Genomic DNA, 15,499 nt, shown 5'->3' on the forward strand with positions numbered 1-15,499 from the left:
AAAGAAGGCTGCTAAAGGAGATCCAGTTGATTTAAATATCAGTATTAGCAAAGCTGAAATGCAGAGCATGTAAAACAGAAAATGAGGGAAAGATGGCAAAAGCAGTGAGAGGAGGAGGGAGACAGGGAACATGAGAAGCACAGGGAGAACCAGGAGAGAAGAGACAATTATATCTCGATTCAGATTTGGACACGCTGGGTTAAACAGCTCACTATTCATTATAGGGAAACATCAAACAGGGAAATGTAGTCACTGTGGAATTACTGAAACCACTGAACATGGTCTGTTGCACTGTCAAAATTATCAGGAAGGAAGAAGCCAACTAATTCCAAATCCTGGGGGAAAACAAGCTAGATATAAAGGATTTATTGCAAAGGAACTCCAGTTGTGAAAGTTTTATTGCTTTATTTCAGTTTCTAAAACAGACTAATTTATATGGAAGGCAATTTTTAAATTTTGTTTATTTTCATTTTTATTTATTTTTTGATTATTTGGTATGAGCGAATTCTTGTCCACACTCCAAGGCACTTGGCGGCGGTAATGCACCACATCGTTGTTTGCCAATCGCCTAAAAAAAAAAAAAAGACGACGAAGAAGAAGAAGAAGAAGGAAGAAGGAGAAGAAGAAGAAGTAAAAGGGGTTTATTGCTTCCCCCGCAATAGTAATAATAGTATCCGACAGTACGTGAATGCAGCAGTGGGCTTCATAACAGTGCTGTTGAACTCGAGGACTGTGCTTCGAGCAGAGAGGAAGGTAACATGGCTGCACTTTTCAAAGCAAGAAGAGGTGGGTACATTATGAAAGAAAAGACCGAACAATGAAGGACTTTCAGAAGAAAATTTACCTGTCACTACAAGACGATATTTCTGTAATGTTAGCTGTGCACGAACGGCAATATCAAACCAAGTTAGCTTAGCCCAACACATAACCACTGGTCACACGTTTCTGTTATGCCAAACATATGTTTCCATCATTGAACACTATATATGGCAGTAAAAATCCACACGTTTGCCAGCTTTGAATAACTGATATAAAAGGCGACGTATCTTAGTGGTAAGCATGTTTGTTACTGTTAGCTCCTCGGCTAAAAGGGTTACAAGTTAAAGTCGTCTAGCAGTGATCAATAACTCTAACAGCACCGACTCCATTTTCGAGAGGAACTTCTGTGTTACCAGAGTCTGAGTGAGAGAGATTTCTTTCTGTCAGGATTTTTAGAAGTGTCCAACATGCGATGGTGAGCTCGACCTTTTACCTAAATAACGTGACGTTTACTGGTGAGCCGGTGTCCTGTCTTCTTCTTCCGGCTGCTCGCTGTAGGGGTCGCCACAGTGGATCGTCTGCCTACATCTCACCCTGTTCCAGAATCCTCCTCTGTCAGACCAACCCTCTGCATGTCCTCCTTTACTACATCCCTCCCTGAGAAATTCCTCTTTTCCTCCTGCCTCGCGGCTCCATCTTCAACGTCCTCTGTCCAATGTATTCATGATATGCATGTCGAAAACCATCTCAGCCTTACCTCTTTAACTTTATCTCCACATTGCTCAACCTGTACGGTCCCTCTGATGTCCTCTTTTCTAAGCTTGTCCATCCTGCTCACTCCCAATGAAGATTTGTACATCTTTAGATGAGTCTCCTATCTTTGTGTCAGTGCCACTGACTCCAAACCATCCTTCTGTCACAAATCCCTGACACTGGTCTCCACCCTGTTCACAGCACTGCATTAAAACAGAGTATGATTCTGTGATGGAAATCAATGCATGGCCCAAGAAGACTTCCAGAAATTGCTGTCTGTGAACACGGCTCACTGTGCTGTCCAAATGCAGAGAAGAAGCCTTTTATCAAAAGTGCTTGTGGAACTGGCAGCTGCTGCACAGGTCTTAAACACGGAAGATGATGCTGAACCACATCCTGCATCTATTCCAATAGCATGTCCTCAGGAGTTCAGCCTTTCACCAACTATAAACATTTGGATGTGAACATGAAACCAGAAATGGGACAAAGTAGACCCAGGACTACTGAGCAGCTAGAATCCTCTATCAGACAAGAAGTGGACAAAGGTCCAGCATCTGCTCTCCTGAGTTCACAGGAAAAAAGAGGGGATGTGAAACAGTGGAACTATAATCCCATCCTAGCTTTTTTTTTGACAAAATTTCCACCAAATTCTGATGCATTAAATACAATTGAATTGAACAGATGGAATTTGATGTGGCGGTAAGATACCTTCTTCATAATATGGGCTGTTAAGGCTGCAATGTTTCCAGAGCTGTGTTATTGTGAGTCTGCTACAACAAGCACTGTTAGTGCATCATGGCACTGATGAAATGTCAGTGTAGTTAATGAGCTTTGCACTTTCAGCTGTCCTTTGTCCTGACAGTTCACGTAATAGCATAGCAAGAAAATGGAACTTTATGAATCATTACACTTGTAATAATAACATGTCACATCTGGCTCGCCCGGGGTATGTTTGAAGCTGCAGCTGGGGCTCATTATTAAGTCTTACCATCAAACCAATTAATTAAAGGGTCACATGACCTTTGGGAAACGTGCTTATGTAACTGCTGCTGGCCCTGAATGTCCTTCAAAGTTAGCAGGGTTCGTCCTCTGGGAATCATGATGGTTTCTACACTCACTATGAAGTAATTTATTAACTGACTGCTGAATGTCTTAACAGCTTTTGAGGGTTTTCAGTCTGAATCCAAGTGGCTAGTCGGATGATGCTGTCACCTATAACACACACCACAAGCATGACTAAATATTGATAAAGTTGATTTATTGAGTATTCAAAACCTCTTTCTTCTTCTCTTCCTCAGCTCTCAGCTCGTTTTTCACTGGTTGTCGAAGCCTGTCTCAGCTCGCAGAGTTACCAGAAACTCATCAGATACTCAGACAGACCTGCAGAGACTACGCTGACAGAGAGCTGTCCCCCATCGCTGCTAGACTAGACAAAGAGCATGTTTACCCTGCTAAACAGGTACCCACACAAAGCTGCACAGTGACTATTATCAGACAAAATGTGTCGTTCATCATAAGTTTGTGTCTAAAGATACCAACACTTCAATTTTTTCTCGAATCCTGAAAGAGTTCATCTTTAATATCCATCTGTCCTGGTTCTTAGACTGTGAGTAGGCTGCACTGGGACCAGGAAGTTCATGAAATACACAACTTTTAAAAATAATTATAAAACTGAGAAGTGGAAGAACTTTGGAATAATGAAGAATAATAATAGTGCGAGATAGTAATAGAGATTCAGTGCATTGGTCAGTAAATGCATAGCTGTAAATATTCTTTTGGCCGTCCAGATTCAAGAACTGGGGGCAATGGGTGTGATGGCCATGGAAGTACCAGAGGAGCTGGGTGGAGCTGGGATGGACTACCTGGCGTACAGTCTGGCTATGGAAGAAATCAGTAGAGGCTGTGCCAGCACCGGAGTCGTGGTCTCTGTTAACAATGTGAGTACAATCTGTCAGCAAAGAGAGCCGAGCGTGAACATGGCTGTGTTTGTCTTCTGATTGCTGCCTATTCTGTGTTATTTGGCCTATAGTCTCTGTACATTGGACCGATACTAAAGTTTGGTACAGAAGAGCAGAAAAAGCAGTGGATCCAGCCGTTCACCACAGGAGAGAAGGTGGGCTGCTTTGCCCTCAGTGAGCCAGGTAAATGCGACCTGTCTGACACAAAAGTCTGCTTTAATTTTGAGTCGTGTAGTAGAAGAAAAACAGCCCAGTCAAAGTCCAGATCTAAATCCAATCGAGAATCTGTGGCAAGATCTGAAAACTGCTGTTCACAAACGCTGTCCATCTAATCTGACTGAGCTGGAGCTGTTTTGCAAAGAAGAATGGGCAAAGATTTCAGTCTCTAGATGTGCAAAGCTGGTAGAGACATACCCTAAAAGACTGGCAGCTGTAATTGCAGCAAAAGGTGGTTCTACAGAGTATTGACTCAGGGGGCTGAATAATTACGCACACCCAACTTTTCAGTTATTTATTTGTAAAAAATGTTTGGAATCTTGTATGATTTTCGTTGCACTTCTCACGTGTACACCACTTTGTATTGGTCTTTCACGTGGAATTCAATAAAATTGATTCATGTTTGTGTAATGTGACAAAATGTGGGAAAGTTCAAGGGGGCCGAATACTTTTGCAAGCCACTGTATGTATATATTGTATACACTCAATTCATTCAGTTCAATTTTATTTGTATAACATCAATTCACAACAACAGCCGCTAATATATGTGGATGTGATATATGTTTAAGGGTTGTCTGGACACATTTTAGCACATATTTTTCTTTCTTTCATCAAACTAAAGTAATTGAATTAAAATTCCAGGCAATGGCAGTGATGCAGGTGCAGCCTCCACCATAGCACATCAGGAGGGAGATGAGTGGGTGGTGAACGGAACCAAAGCTTGGATCACCAACAGCTGGGATGCCTCTGCTGCCATTGTCTTTGCCACCACAGACAAGACACTGAAACACAAGGCATGACGCAGCACATTTCCACATTCTCACTGCAGAGATGATGTACACCTGTAATGATGGGGAATGCTGTTTCTATTCTGTAGGGAATCAGTGCTTTCCTTGTCCCCATGCCACACCCAGGGCTTTCTCTGGGGAAAAAGGAAGACAAATTGGGCATCAGGGCCTCATCCACTGCTAATATTATCCTGGAGGACTGCAGGATACCACTGGGATACATGCTGGGCCCACGTGGATCAGGATTCAAAATCGCCATGGTTAGCTCTGGATATTTTCTTTGTAGAGATGTAATGAAACAGACAATGATGCTTTTTTTTATGTGAAAGGCTGGTGGAGGCAGACTTTGCATTTTTAGAATTTCATTCAGTCTTTTTATTCAATCTTATTTGTGACTCACTCCATTTTGGGTCTTCCTCTTTTTCTCCTGCCTAGTAGCACATAACACGCGCATATAACAACTGGGAGACTTGTTTGTGTATATACTGTCATTACAGTGAGAACAAAGTTTATTTGGACTTGACATACCATATGTATGTTGTGTAGCTAAGTTACTGCTAGCTTGTATTTCCACTAACATGTATTTGCTGGGAATCATGTTTGCAAACAAGATGGGTTCATTGTCCTGTAACAACAGGAAATGAAGGACAGGCTTTATTAGAAAATACCTGACATTTCCTGGCTACTGCTAGTTAATGTTAGCTTACCCACTTACACAGCATGGGTAGATGGCAAAACTTGGTCTACTTACTCACTAATGTTAGCAGCAAAATACTGACTGAAGCCACATCAGTGTTTTTTAAGTTACATTGTAATGTATTCGGATTTTAGCAAAAACCATTCAATACAGGTAATGGGCCCTCGGAGGGCTGCAGCTATCAAATATTTTAGTAATTGAGTAATCGATCTATGAATGGAGTAAGTGGATAAGAAATACTTTTGCCTTATTAATCAGCAATGATAAATATTCAAAAGAGAAAAAATACAGGTCTTTCAAAACAAACTGGTCATTGATTTCCATTTTAGAAATGGTTTTTGTTTCATTCCTCATCTGATTCATTTGTCAAAAAACAAACCCTTTGTGGTTATCTGCCATGTTAAATGTTATTTATTTATTTGATTTTTTTTTTAGAGAAAACTTTTTCTTAAATGCAAAAATATATACATGCTCTCAAGTAGTGTCAAAGCCAAATAAAATAAGGTAAATATGTAATCTAAAATAAGGCATAAAGCATATCAACATTCTGGAGTTTGCCCTGTGTTTGGAAAGTTTTTGTGCCACTGAAAGCAAGACGTTATGATGGTATTTAATTTTTTTTTTTTTTAAATATGAAACGTATTGGGTGTGAGTGAAATGCTTGCATTCGCATTTCCATGATGAAAGTGGCGCGTACAGAGACGTGCATTAAACGCAGCATCGAAACAAGATTTTTTTTTTCTTTATAATCAAATTATTCAAAATACTTGATGGATCACTGGAGACCATTGTATACTTGGACATGGCTCCTTGACATGGTTTAATATAAATCAAGGTGAAGCCTTTTCTCTCTTGGCTCTTTCAGAATTGTGTGCATTGTTACAGTTTTCCCATTTTATACAGGGGGGGGAAGTAATCGTAACCTCCCATCTTTGTGTTGCACAGCAAACGCTGGACAGCGGGAGGATCGGCATTGCAGCTCAGGCTCTCGGTATTGCTCAGGCTTCTCTGGAATGTGCTGCTGATTACGCACACAAACGAACTGCATTTGGAGCTCCCATTGGCAAGCTGCAAGCCATTCAGGTAACAGGAGAGTTATAACAACTGTTATTTTACTGTATTTAAAACCCTTCTAAGTGATGTTCACTTCTGTTACTTGCCAGGATGTTGAGAAGTTTATCTTGGGACACATTTCCACACAAAGCCCTGATTTTAGCATGTAGCAGTTGTCTCTGAAAGAACATTTATTCGAGTTCACGGGAAGCCTTGATGTCACATTTCCTCTGACAGTAAGCTAAAAACACAAAGCTTTTTATTTTAAGATATTCAAAGTAAAGCCAGAAGTATATTTATACTGGAAGACCAGGTTGTACTCATCAACTTTAGATGCTCCATTTCTCATCTAATGTATCAGTCTCTGTTTCCACTGTGTTATGGATGGTGGGGGCTCATTTATAAGCCTTTTTTATATATGAGAAACATGTTGTTTGGAGCTTTATGATTGATATCTCATTCTTTATGGTTCAGGATGCCGTGTCTTATTTGAAAATATCTATACAAGTCTTTAGAGGGGAGTTGGAATTGTTCCTAAATGACTTGAGCTTTGTTTTGTTAGATAATTGATTTATTGTATTAAGGAGATTTGTGCATTTAGCATATTAAAGGTATGATTTTGGAGTATCTCCTGAATTTAGTGCATAAACGCAAACTACGCAAGGACTAGATGGGCATTTGCTTGTGATGCTGGGTAGCTGGTGAATCATTTGGGTTAGCAAGTAAGCTAGGATTAGCTAATATAAGTCAGACAAAGGTTTATCCAGTTTAGTTGCTTACACAAAGAAATCTTCCAGGGTTTTGAGGCAACTGTTGTTAATTGGAGCTATAGAAATAAAACTAATTTGAACTGAATTGAAAACAAATTCAGGGCAAAATTAGAAACGGCATTAGTACAGTATTCTGCTGCTGCATTCAGATTGCAGGGTTAGAATGGTCCATCTAGTTTCTAGCAAGGCATAGCTAATAAAGTGGCTGGTGTGTGTGTGTGTGTTGTATACCTTCCTCCCATTCACTGCAGGGCATACAGTATATAAGGTGCTTGGCAGTGTTGTGCTGAATGTAGTTTTCTCGATGCTTTTAATACATGCAGTTCAAACTGGCAGACATGGCTGTGGCAATAGAGAGCGCTCGACTGCTCACCTGGAAGGCTGCGCTTCTTCGAGACTCAAAGAAAGCATTCACTAAGGTACTGTCACCTCTGAGTTAAGGTTTGCATTTGATAGAGAATATCAGACATCACTGTTGGCTCTTCTTCTCCTGCAGGAAGCTGCAATGGCCAAACTAGCAGCATCTGAAGCTGCAACTTTCTGCTCACACCAGGTAACAAAGCAGTAGTAATGCAGAGTCAAGAAATGAACACATACAGACCCTTCTTCTTATCGTCGTATATTCTTTTTGCACTTCAAATCAGGCGATCCAAGTTCTGGGTGGGATGGGTTACGTGACAGACATGCCTGCTGAGAGGCACTACCGTGACGCCCGCATCACGGAGATCTACGAAGGCACCAGTGAGATCCAGAGACTGGTGATCGCTGGCCAGCTACTGAAAGAATACCAGTTATAAATGGACTGCTATCGCTGTCTGTCTACCTCTGATGTGTGATCAGTCAGCTCAGACTCCACCTCATCCTTTAAGACAAAGAGGCCTTTCTCATCTTACTTGACAGCTTTGAAGCAACTTTGACGCCAGTTAGATTGGAGATGACACTTTTCAGGGTATTTTATGCCGTCATGGCTGGAGGAAAAACGGGAATCAGTTCAAATCTACTAATCTGCCCACCTAGCCTGACCTAAGCGTCAGTTCACCCACATTTAAAAGAAGGCTGAAAACACACTCGTATCCAATGATAAAAGTAGATCTTCTTCCTAAGTGATTTTAGGATATGAACCACCACAGAGAACCTCATCAAAGCTGCTAAAGGACAGCACTCCCCACCACAGTCAAAAAACAACTGGGGATCTCTTTTGGATATGAATGCAGTTCCAGAGACTTGGAAAATCCACGCCAAGAAGCATCAAATCTCAAACAGACCTGAAATATAGTAGAAAACTTTGAGCTTCAAATTTCAGGAGAGGAATTGTGGCACTGTAGAGTGGTTTACAAATACAAATAAAAGTATGAAAATTGCAAAACACTAAAAATTACAAAATAATTGGTGAAATGAAAATGAATAAAGGCAGAGTGTGTTCCAAAAGTATTTTGCTTATAAAGGTTCCTCACTGAGAGATGTGACCCAGAAGTATCTGTGTGGTGGTCATAATACTAAGATCATGTACATAATAATACAAATACTAAGGAAAGGAGCTTCTATGCTTCCTTTATTGCTTCCATGTGACCATTAAAACCATTAAAGGCAATCAAATAAGCCATAAACATGGAGGAGGAAACAAGTTCCACTGGATTGCAGCAGGAAAATATAAGAAAATAAGATGCATTCTATTTTATAGGAATTCACCTGACGTCGCAGGGTGAACCGCTGTAATTTCTATACAAAGATGCAGCCAGTTCACTTTAGTGAAAAGCAGCATTCTGCTTAGAGCAGGGAGAGGCCTAGTGACCAGAATAATCCAGTGTGACCTCATGTTTAATACGAGTGCCTCTTTGAAAACAGCCGTCCCTGTCACTGTATTGCTGAGCCATGTGTGTGAAGTAGCTGTGACACACTGGTACTTTTGTCACAGACTTTTTCATTCACATTTGCGTGACTCGATTAAAAATTCTCCTGAATGTCAAATTCATACAAATACATCTACCGTATGACCGGCCACAAAAATTCTGTTTACAACTGTCAGTCACAAACAGACACTGAGTCTCTTTATTAAACCCAGCAGATTTTTAACGCGCAAAGAAGGCTTTCGTTTGCCGTAGATATTAGTCTGGCACTAAATCTTCCTCCTCCTTTAAATTGCCAAACTTTGTAATCGTGGGATATTTTTCACAGGCTGTTCTGGTTTATTCGACCTCCATAAACAACAGTGTTCAAACACATTGTGGCCATGTAAGGTGCGCATTTTGTAGTCCATCCTCTGCATATTGTAGTTTCAACATAGCGGACATTCGTCGTCACACCAATGAGGAGAAACAAGCGAAAGGCTGTTCCAATTCTCAGCTCACCACGCTTCACTTTTCCTAAGTCCTTAGCAATTTTCCTACCTTTAAAAAAAGGAAAAGTAGTAGGAAGGAAGAGAGGCTGGGAATAGGAAAAGGAAGGGACTTTTTGAACACACCCAGCGCGTATTATGTGTATTGTACGTGTTTGCAACCCTTTTGAGACATATTTCTTTCTCCATACATGACGACCTTTACTTTCATTAGTTACTATTGGACTTGTCAGTGTGGGTTGGTGCTATGAGCAAACACTGTAACGAAACCCTCTGGGATCATGAATATTACCCACCTTTGATGGGGTGTCATACATGAACTGGAGGACAAATGACTCTTTTTTTTTTTTTCTTTTTCTTTTTTTTTTCTTTGGCCTCCTATGAGGAGGTTAAAACACCAGTGGGCGACAGAGTGCCTTCATCTGTGGCTCATTAATTACTGATTGAGTCATCAGTCACTGCACTATAATCACAGACACAAGATCAGCGAACTCCCACTTGCCGACTACAGTTTTGTCAAGATAAAGGGTTGAAGGAGGTCACTTTTTTGAGTTATGTGTGAATGTTAGAGGTTGTGTAATAAAATCCTGTATATTTGCCTCACATACCTCCTTTGCCTCAGTGGCTTGTACATATTTTATTGTAATGCATAGTGTGGAGATGTTGATAATAAAGAATTGCTGATGCCATAAAAATGATCTGTGAGTGAATGAAAACTGTCAATTTTGTCCCGTCACATAAAAGACGTCAGCAACAATGCTCCAGTAGGCTGTGGGGTTTACATGATGTTCAGTTGCTACCAAGGGTACAAAACTGCAACTACTGCCAAAAACTTCCACCCTAAAAGTGAATCAGTCCCCACAGACTCTCATGTTAGTATGTCCAACTTTAAAATTGAAGCTTCATAGCTCAAAAATTGGATCGCAGACAGTTTCAGTTTTTAAATTACTCATATTAAAGTTTGAAGTCAGTCATAATTCTGATCTAGAAGTTATCATGGAGCACAGTGTCCCTGTTTCTTTACGACAGGCCTATGAAACTTATAAATGAAGTCACAGTAGTGATGGAGGGCGTGCTAGGGACAGCATGAGATGGAGACATGATCTGCTGTGGCAACCGCTAAAGGGAGCAGCTGGAAGACAAAGAAGACAGGGCTCCATCTTTTATATACAGTCCATATAAACATGCAAAACATTCATGACTGTCTTTGCTCTCTTAGGCTATTGTGAATGCTTTCTGAACACTGAATAATTAGTAGATCAGTGGCAACATGTTGATTGTGTGCTGAGCTTAGTCCCAGTGTTATCCATGTTTTAGAATGATGTATGGTTGGAAGCACTGGGAATGCAGGAGAATAGTGTTCTTGCCTTGTCATTTCTAGCTTTTATATCATTTGGATAGAATTCTGGCTTTAATGCGCTTAGACATGTGTTTAATCAAATAGTTCTTTTTTCAGGTTCTGTTAAAAACAGAACCTTTTATCTTTTTTCAGGTAATTACGTTCAGTTGTCAGGGGTTTGTTTTTGGGTTTTTTTGGTCTTTAAAGTTCTGAGCTAACTCCAAGTTTGCACCATTGATCTTCTAGACTTTGTTCTTTAAACACACATATAGTATTTACAGTGTACTGGGTTTGGCTGCTTTCTCTTTAAGCAACACTAAAACCAAAAACAGGCTTCTTTTTGAAAAGTGGAAGTTGTTGTTCCACTTGCTTGGAATCTCAGTCAGAGGGGAAATGTTCGTGCAATTGGCCACATACTGTGTGTGTGTGTGTGTGTGTGCGTGTGTGCGTGCGTGCTTGCGTGCGTGCGTGCATGCGTGCGCTGTGCGGGGTTGTTGTCCTGATGGTGTTTGTGTGCATGCTTTCCTTTTCTGTTTATGCACATGAGGGCACTAATTGCTCCACTCTCCCAGATCTAGGCCAAGCTTCCTGTGGCTGGAGTTGCACCCTTTTGATTGCACAGACCCTAATGATGTGCTGGGTGCACTGTTCAAATGGCTCTCCCATGTACCACTCTGTTAGGGTGTAAGAACCAGGAATCTGATTATTTGCCATCATTTTTCTATTTTTAGTTTCCTTTACAGACAAACTTGCTGATGACACTGTCACGCCTACTTTATGAACGTACCGGAAGACCTTTATAAAAGAAGTGAAGCTCATGGTAATATCAGAGAGTGTGGACCATCATGGTAGTACAGTAACAGCAACAGTCTAGATCTTTTTAAAGCACCCACTGAGATGCCTAAACCAACAGCCAGTAAACATCCCATCCCGGGTTAAGCTGCTCTGTGACGGAAAAGGTTGGCTTTGTTATACTCAACATTCTGGATTGGTTTGTTGGTCCAAATGGGAAACAAAACACATTAAAGCCCTGAAACTGTGAGTGCTTCAGTGAGAGGGTGTGGTGGCACTCTTGTGCTGTGGAGGGCATTTTGCTTGTGTGCTTTGGGTTCTCTTGTCCCCCCGAAAAGGAAGCAACATCTTGTTTTGGATTTTTCTTCAATGCCTCATCATCTGTTAGCTCTTTCAGTGTGTTTTCCCTACAGGATAAAATTAGAAAAGCTAGCAAATATTCTTATAAAACATACTGAGTGTAGTTAGGTGGGGGAGAAAACTGTTGCACCACCTTGTGTTCCAAAGTGGTATTACACGAACACACATCCTGGTCCTAGTTCAGCTTCATTTCTCTTCATCACTCTTGTTTTGGACAGAAATCGGAAGCACTTGTTTTGTCACATTATTTTAATCACTTTATTATGAAAGGTTTTAATTTGCTTTTAAATCACAGCCACTTACAAAACGGACCTTAGAATTTTCTGCAACTGAAATAGTTCAGATATTTTCCTCACGATTTTTTGATAACAGCAGGCAAATGGGTAGTGATTGATTGACCGAGATATAAATAGTGAAGGCAGACAAGTGTTTTTTCTTCTTTATTAGAAAAAGTACTCTAAAAAATACCTGAAGGCATAAGGAGAAATGCAAACTGTCCCCTTGATTAGAGCCTGGGTGCGCAGGGTTTGAATTATTGCCAACCCTGAGAAATCTCACAAACATGGAAATAAGTCCACTGACTGAGAGAGGAAGAGGAAAACATATTTACACTGAAGCCGTTCAGAGGCCGAGGCTCAGCACTCAGCCTCAGCAGCCACATGGTTATTAAAAGCTCCTGGCAACACATTCAACATCTTTTCAATCCTAAACTGCGTTTCTCAGGAGTGAACTGCTGACTACTTCCGCTATTTGAAAAATACTACACAATATTCAGAGCAGTAACTCGCATATGTGACACGATCCGGCTCCGGAGTTACAGTTACAGCCGCATTAAGCGTCAAATGAGCGCCCTCAGTACGTCACATGAGTATGTATAGAGGCACCGCATCTTTCAGAGATTCTGGCAAAACTGCTACAAATCAAAGTGTCCTGTATATATCTTCTAGTTTACACATACAGGTTCTTGTTGAACTCCCCGTTCACTGCGATCGTCTTGTTTGGAGTGTATTTCATGGAATTTGCGCCCCTGACCGTCCGGGAGAAGGAGCAGCACAGCAGGGTCCCGCCGAGCAGCAGCAGCGCGGCGGCCGCCCAGCCCACATAGATTGCCGCTCCGATCTCTCTCTTCTTGGAGGAAGGGATGTTGGGGTTGTTGAAGTCCAGTATGATGCGATGGGCAACCCAGCAGAGCGGGACGAGCACGAAGAGTCCGCTGATGATGTAGATCACTCCCCCGGCGTGAACCACTCTCGCCTTTATCGTCTCATCCCTGATGCAGTTGGTGCACTGCGCTCCTGCCACCGTGACCGCTAGGGCGACGATCGCCAGGACTGCGGAGATGACCGTCAGGGCGCGCGCCGTCTGATGATCCTGCTCGAGAGCCAGCATGGAGTCATGCACTTTGCACTGCATCTGGCCGGTACTCTGCACCACGCAGGACATCCACAGTCCCTCCCAGAGGGTCTGAGCCACCAGGATGTTGGAATCGATGAAGGCGCTCACCCTCCACATGGGCAGCCCGCAGGCGACCATCGCCAGCAGAGAGCCCGTGACGCACAGCGCCAAGCCCAGGACCTCCAAGCAAGCGGTGAGCATGGCTTCTTGTAGCTCTTCTGATGTTCTTTGAGTGGGAGGAGAAGTGAGGGAGTCTTCTGGTTGCTGACTGCTCTCTACTGTCCTGTTCTGACGCCTTTTACAGCGTGCGCTCTCAGGCTGCTCTTTTATCACGCTGCTGCTCAGCCTCCTGAAAAAACAGAAGCCACAAACTTTGAGCCAATCAGCTGCGAATGCATCTTTGTCTCAGCCAATTATAAGCGTGCATCAGCAGCCACAGGAGCGTTCAGTCTGTGGGATGGCTTGAACTCTAGAACCCATATATTGAAACAAATATGCAAATATATTTAATACAACATCTTCAGAAATTACTTGTATGACAACTCGTATGTGTTAATTGAAGGTCTGAATTTGTTGCTTTAATTTAATTAGTCATATTAAAGTTTGGGTTGAGCAGTTTAACATTTTGAATTCTGTTGATTCTCTCAAAGTGAACCAAACCTGCCAGTGAAATGACTGAAATGCTTACCCTGGATTCCAATTTTGTCTTTTCCTCCAACGCCCTCAGTGAAGTCTTTAGCAGTCAAATGTGGTCTTAAAAATGATCCCTCAGTTTGCTGTACATTTTACCAAGTATCTTTGTAAATACATCATTCTTCCTACTCTACAAAGATCTTTTTATTTCTAAAATATGAAGCCCAAAAGCAAAGCAGAGACCGTTATTGATTCGTCTTTATCAGCTTCTTAATGGAAAAACAGAAGTTAACATACCCTGTGTGTGTGTGTGTTTACTGTAGAGAAAATGATGCATGCTGATAGAAGCTGGACCACACCTATAGTAATTACTCTATCATCAGTGGGGTCCCAGAACATCAGTGTTTTAGGTTTTAGTTATGCCGACATTGCACTGTAGACAGAAGGGGAGCAGTGCTATTAGGGGGTGGGGGGAATGGGGGTGGGGGTAAGAAGGGCTGATTCACTCACTTGTATGCCACACAGTAAATAAACACAAACAGGGTGGAGGTAGGAAAGAGGCATTGTAATAAAGACCTTCTACAAAGCTCCAAACCACTAAAATAGTGACTAACACGATGTAGGGATTGCTGAGCTTCGTTGAATCAGATTGGACAGTTAATCTCTTAACATACATCAGGGACTTGGGGTGAGATTGAGTGTAGTTTTAGCCATGCGTTAAGTGGGCAAACTGTCTGATACATTTTGGTTGGGGGGGTTTATTTTTCAGGTGAAATGTTCGGCAATAAGTCAGACTCGTTCCCGGTGGGTGATGGGCTGATGGGCCCACGCCAGGGCTGCCCTTTGTCTCTGATTCTGTTCATAATTTTTATGGACAGGATTTCTAGGTGCAGCCAAGTGGTGGAGGGCTTTCACTTCGGTGGCCTCAGAATCTCATCTCTGCTTTTCGTGGATGATGTGGTTCTGTTGGCTTCATCGAGTGATGGCCTCCAGCTCTCACTGGAACGGTTCGCAGCCGAGTGTGAAGCAGCGGGAATGAGGTCAGCACCTCCAAATCTGAGGCCATGGTTCTCAGCCGGAAAAGGGTGGAGTGCCCACTAAGGGTCGGGGATGAGTTCCTGCCCCAAGTGGAGGAGTTCAAGTATCTCGGGGTCTTGTTTGCGAGTGATGGGAGAAGGGAGCCAGAGATCAACAGACGGATTGGTGCTACGGCCGCAGTGGACTTTGGTGAAGAGAGAGCTGAGTGTAAAAGCGAAGCTCTCAAGTTACTGGTCGGTCTATGTCCCTACCCTCACCTATGGCTACGAGCTGTGGGTAGTGACGAGATACAAGTGGCGGAAATGAGCTTCCTCCGAAGGGTGGCTGGCCTCTCCCTTAGAGATAGGGTGAGAAGTTCAGCCATCTGGGAGGGGCTCAGAGCAGAGCCGCTGCTCCTCCACATCGAAAGGAGCCAGTTGAGGTGGTTCGGGCATTTGACAAGGATGCCTCCTGGGCGCCTCCTGGGTGAGGTGTTTTGGGCATGCCCCACAGGGGGGAGGCCCACGGGGAAGACCCAGGACACGCTGGAGAGATTATATCTCTCGGCTGGCCTGAGAACACCTTGGTGTTCCCCCGGATAAGCTAGAGGAGGTGGCTGGGGAGAGGGAGGTCT

General features: G+C 42.5%; 2 protein-coding genes across 3 annotated transcripts; one reads left to right on the top strand and one right to left on the bottom strand.

Moving 5' to 3' along the window:
- Positions 1-621: 621 nt before the first annotated feature.
- Positions 622-9,666, top strand: acads (acyl-CoA dehydrogenase short chain). Of its 2 annotated transcripts, none has more exons than XM_087844005.1 (10): positions 622-786; positions 2,811-2,971; positions 3,300-3,449; positions 3,542-3,653; positions 4,329-4,480; positions 4,564-4,734; positions 6,117-6,254; positions 7,318-7,413; positions 7,491-7,547; positions 7,639-9,666. In XM_087844005.1, the coding sequence occupies exons 1-10, from the start codon at positions 759-761 to the stop codon at positions 7,789-7,791; spliced, it is 1,218 nt and encodes a 405-aa protein (XP_087700131.1). In that variant the 5' UTR covers positions 622-758; the 3' UTR covers positions 7,792-9,666. The 2 variants fall into 2 exon arrangements, with proteins under 2 accessions (XP_087700131.1, XP_087700133.1); XM_087844007.1 differs by having other exon boundaries at positions 626-753.
- Positions 9,667-11,694: 2,028 nt separating this feature from the next.
- On the bottom strand, positions 11,695-13,550 carry cldn5b (claudin 5b). The gene has a single exon (XM_006797353.2). It carries the CDS (start codon positions 13,414-13,416, stop codon positions 12,769-12,771), a length of 648 nt encoding a protein of 215 aa, XP_006797416.2. The 5' UTR covers positions 13,417-13,550; the 3' UTR covers positions 11,695-12,768.
- Between the last annotated feature and the right edge of the window lie 1,949 nt (positions 13,551-15,499).

Source organism: Neolamprologus brichardi, chromosome 7 (genome assembly GCF_056152115.1).
Source record: "Neolamprologus brichardi isolate AB-2024 chromosome 7, ASM5615211v1, whole genome shotgun sequence".
Lineage (NCBI taxonomy): Eukaryota > Metazoa > Chordata > Actinopteri > Cichliformes > Cichlidae > Neolamprologus > Neolamprologus brichardi.

What these genes read in the sequence shown, in the direction of transcription:
- cldn5b (XM_006797353.2), bottom strand. Translation starts at nt 13,416, where the DNA reads ATGCTCACCGCTTGCTTGGAGGTCCTGGGCTTGGCGCTGTGCGTCACG.
- acads (XM_087844005.1), top strand. Translation starts at nt 759, where the DNA reads ATGGCTGCACTTTTCAAAGCAAGAAGAG. An exon ending in CTTTGCCCTCAGTGAGCCAG is followed by an intron (nt 3,654 to 4,328) that starts GTAAATGCGACC and finishes TTAAAATTCCAG; the next exon opens with GCAATGGCAGTGATGCAGGT. An exon ending in ACAAGACACTGAAACACAAG is followed by an intron (nt 4,481 to 4,563) that starts GCATGACGCAGC and finishes TCTATTCTGTAG; the next exon opens with GGAATCAGTGCTTTCCTTGT.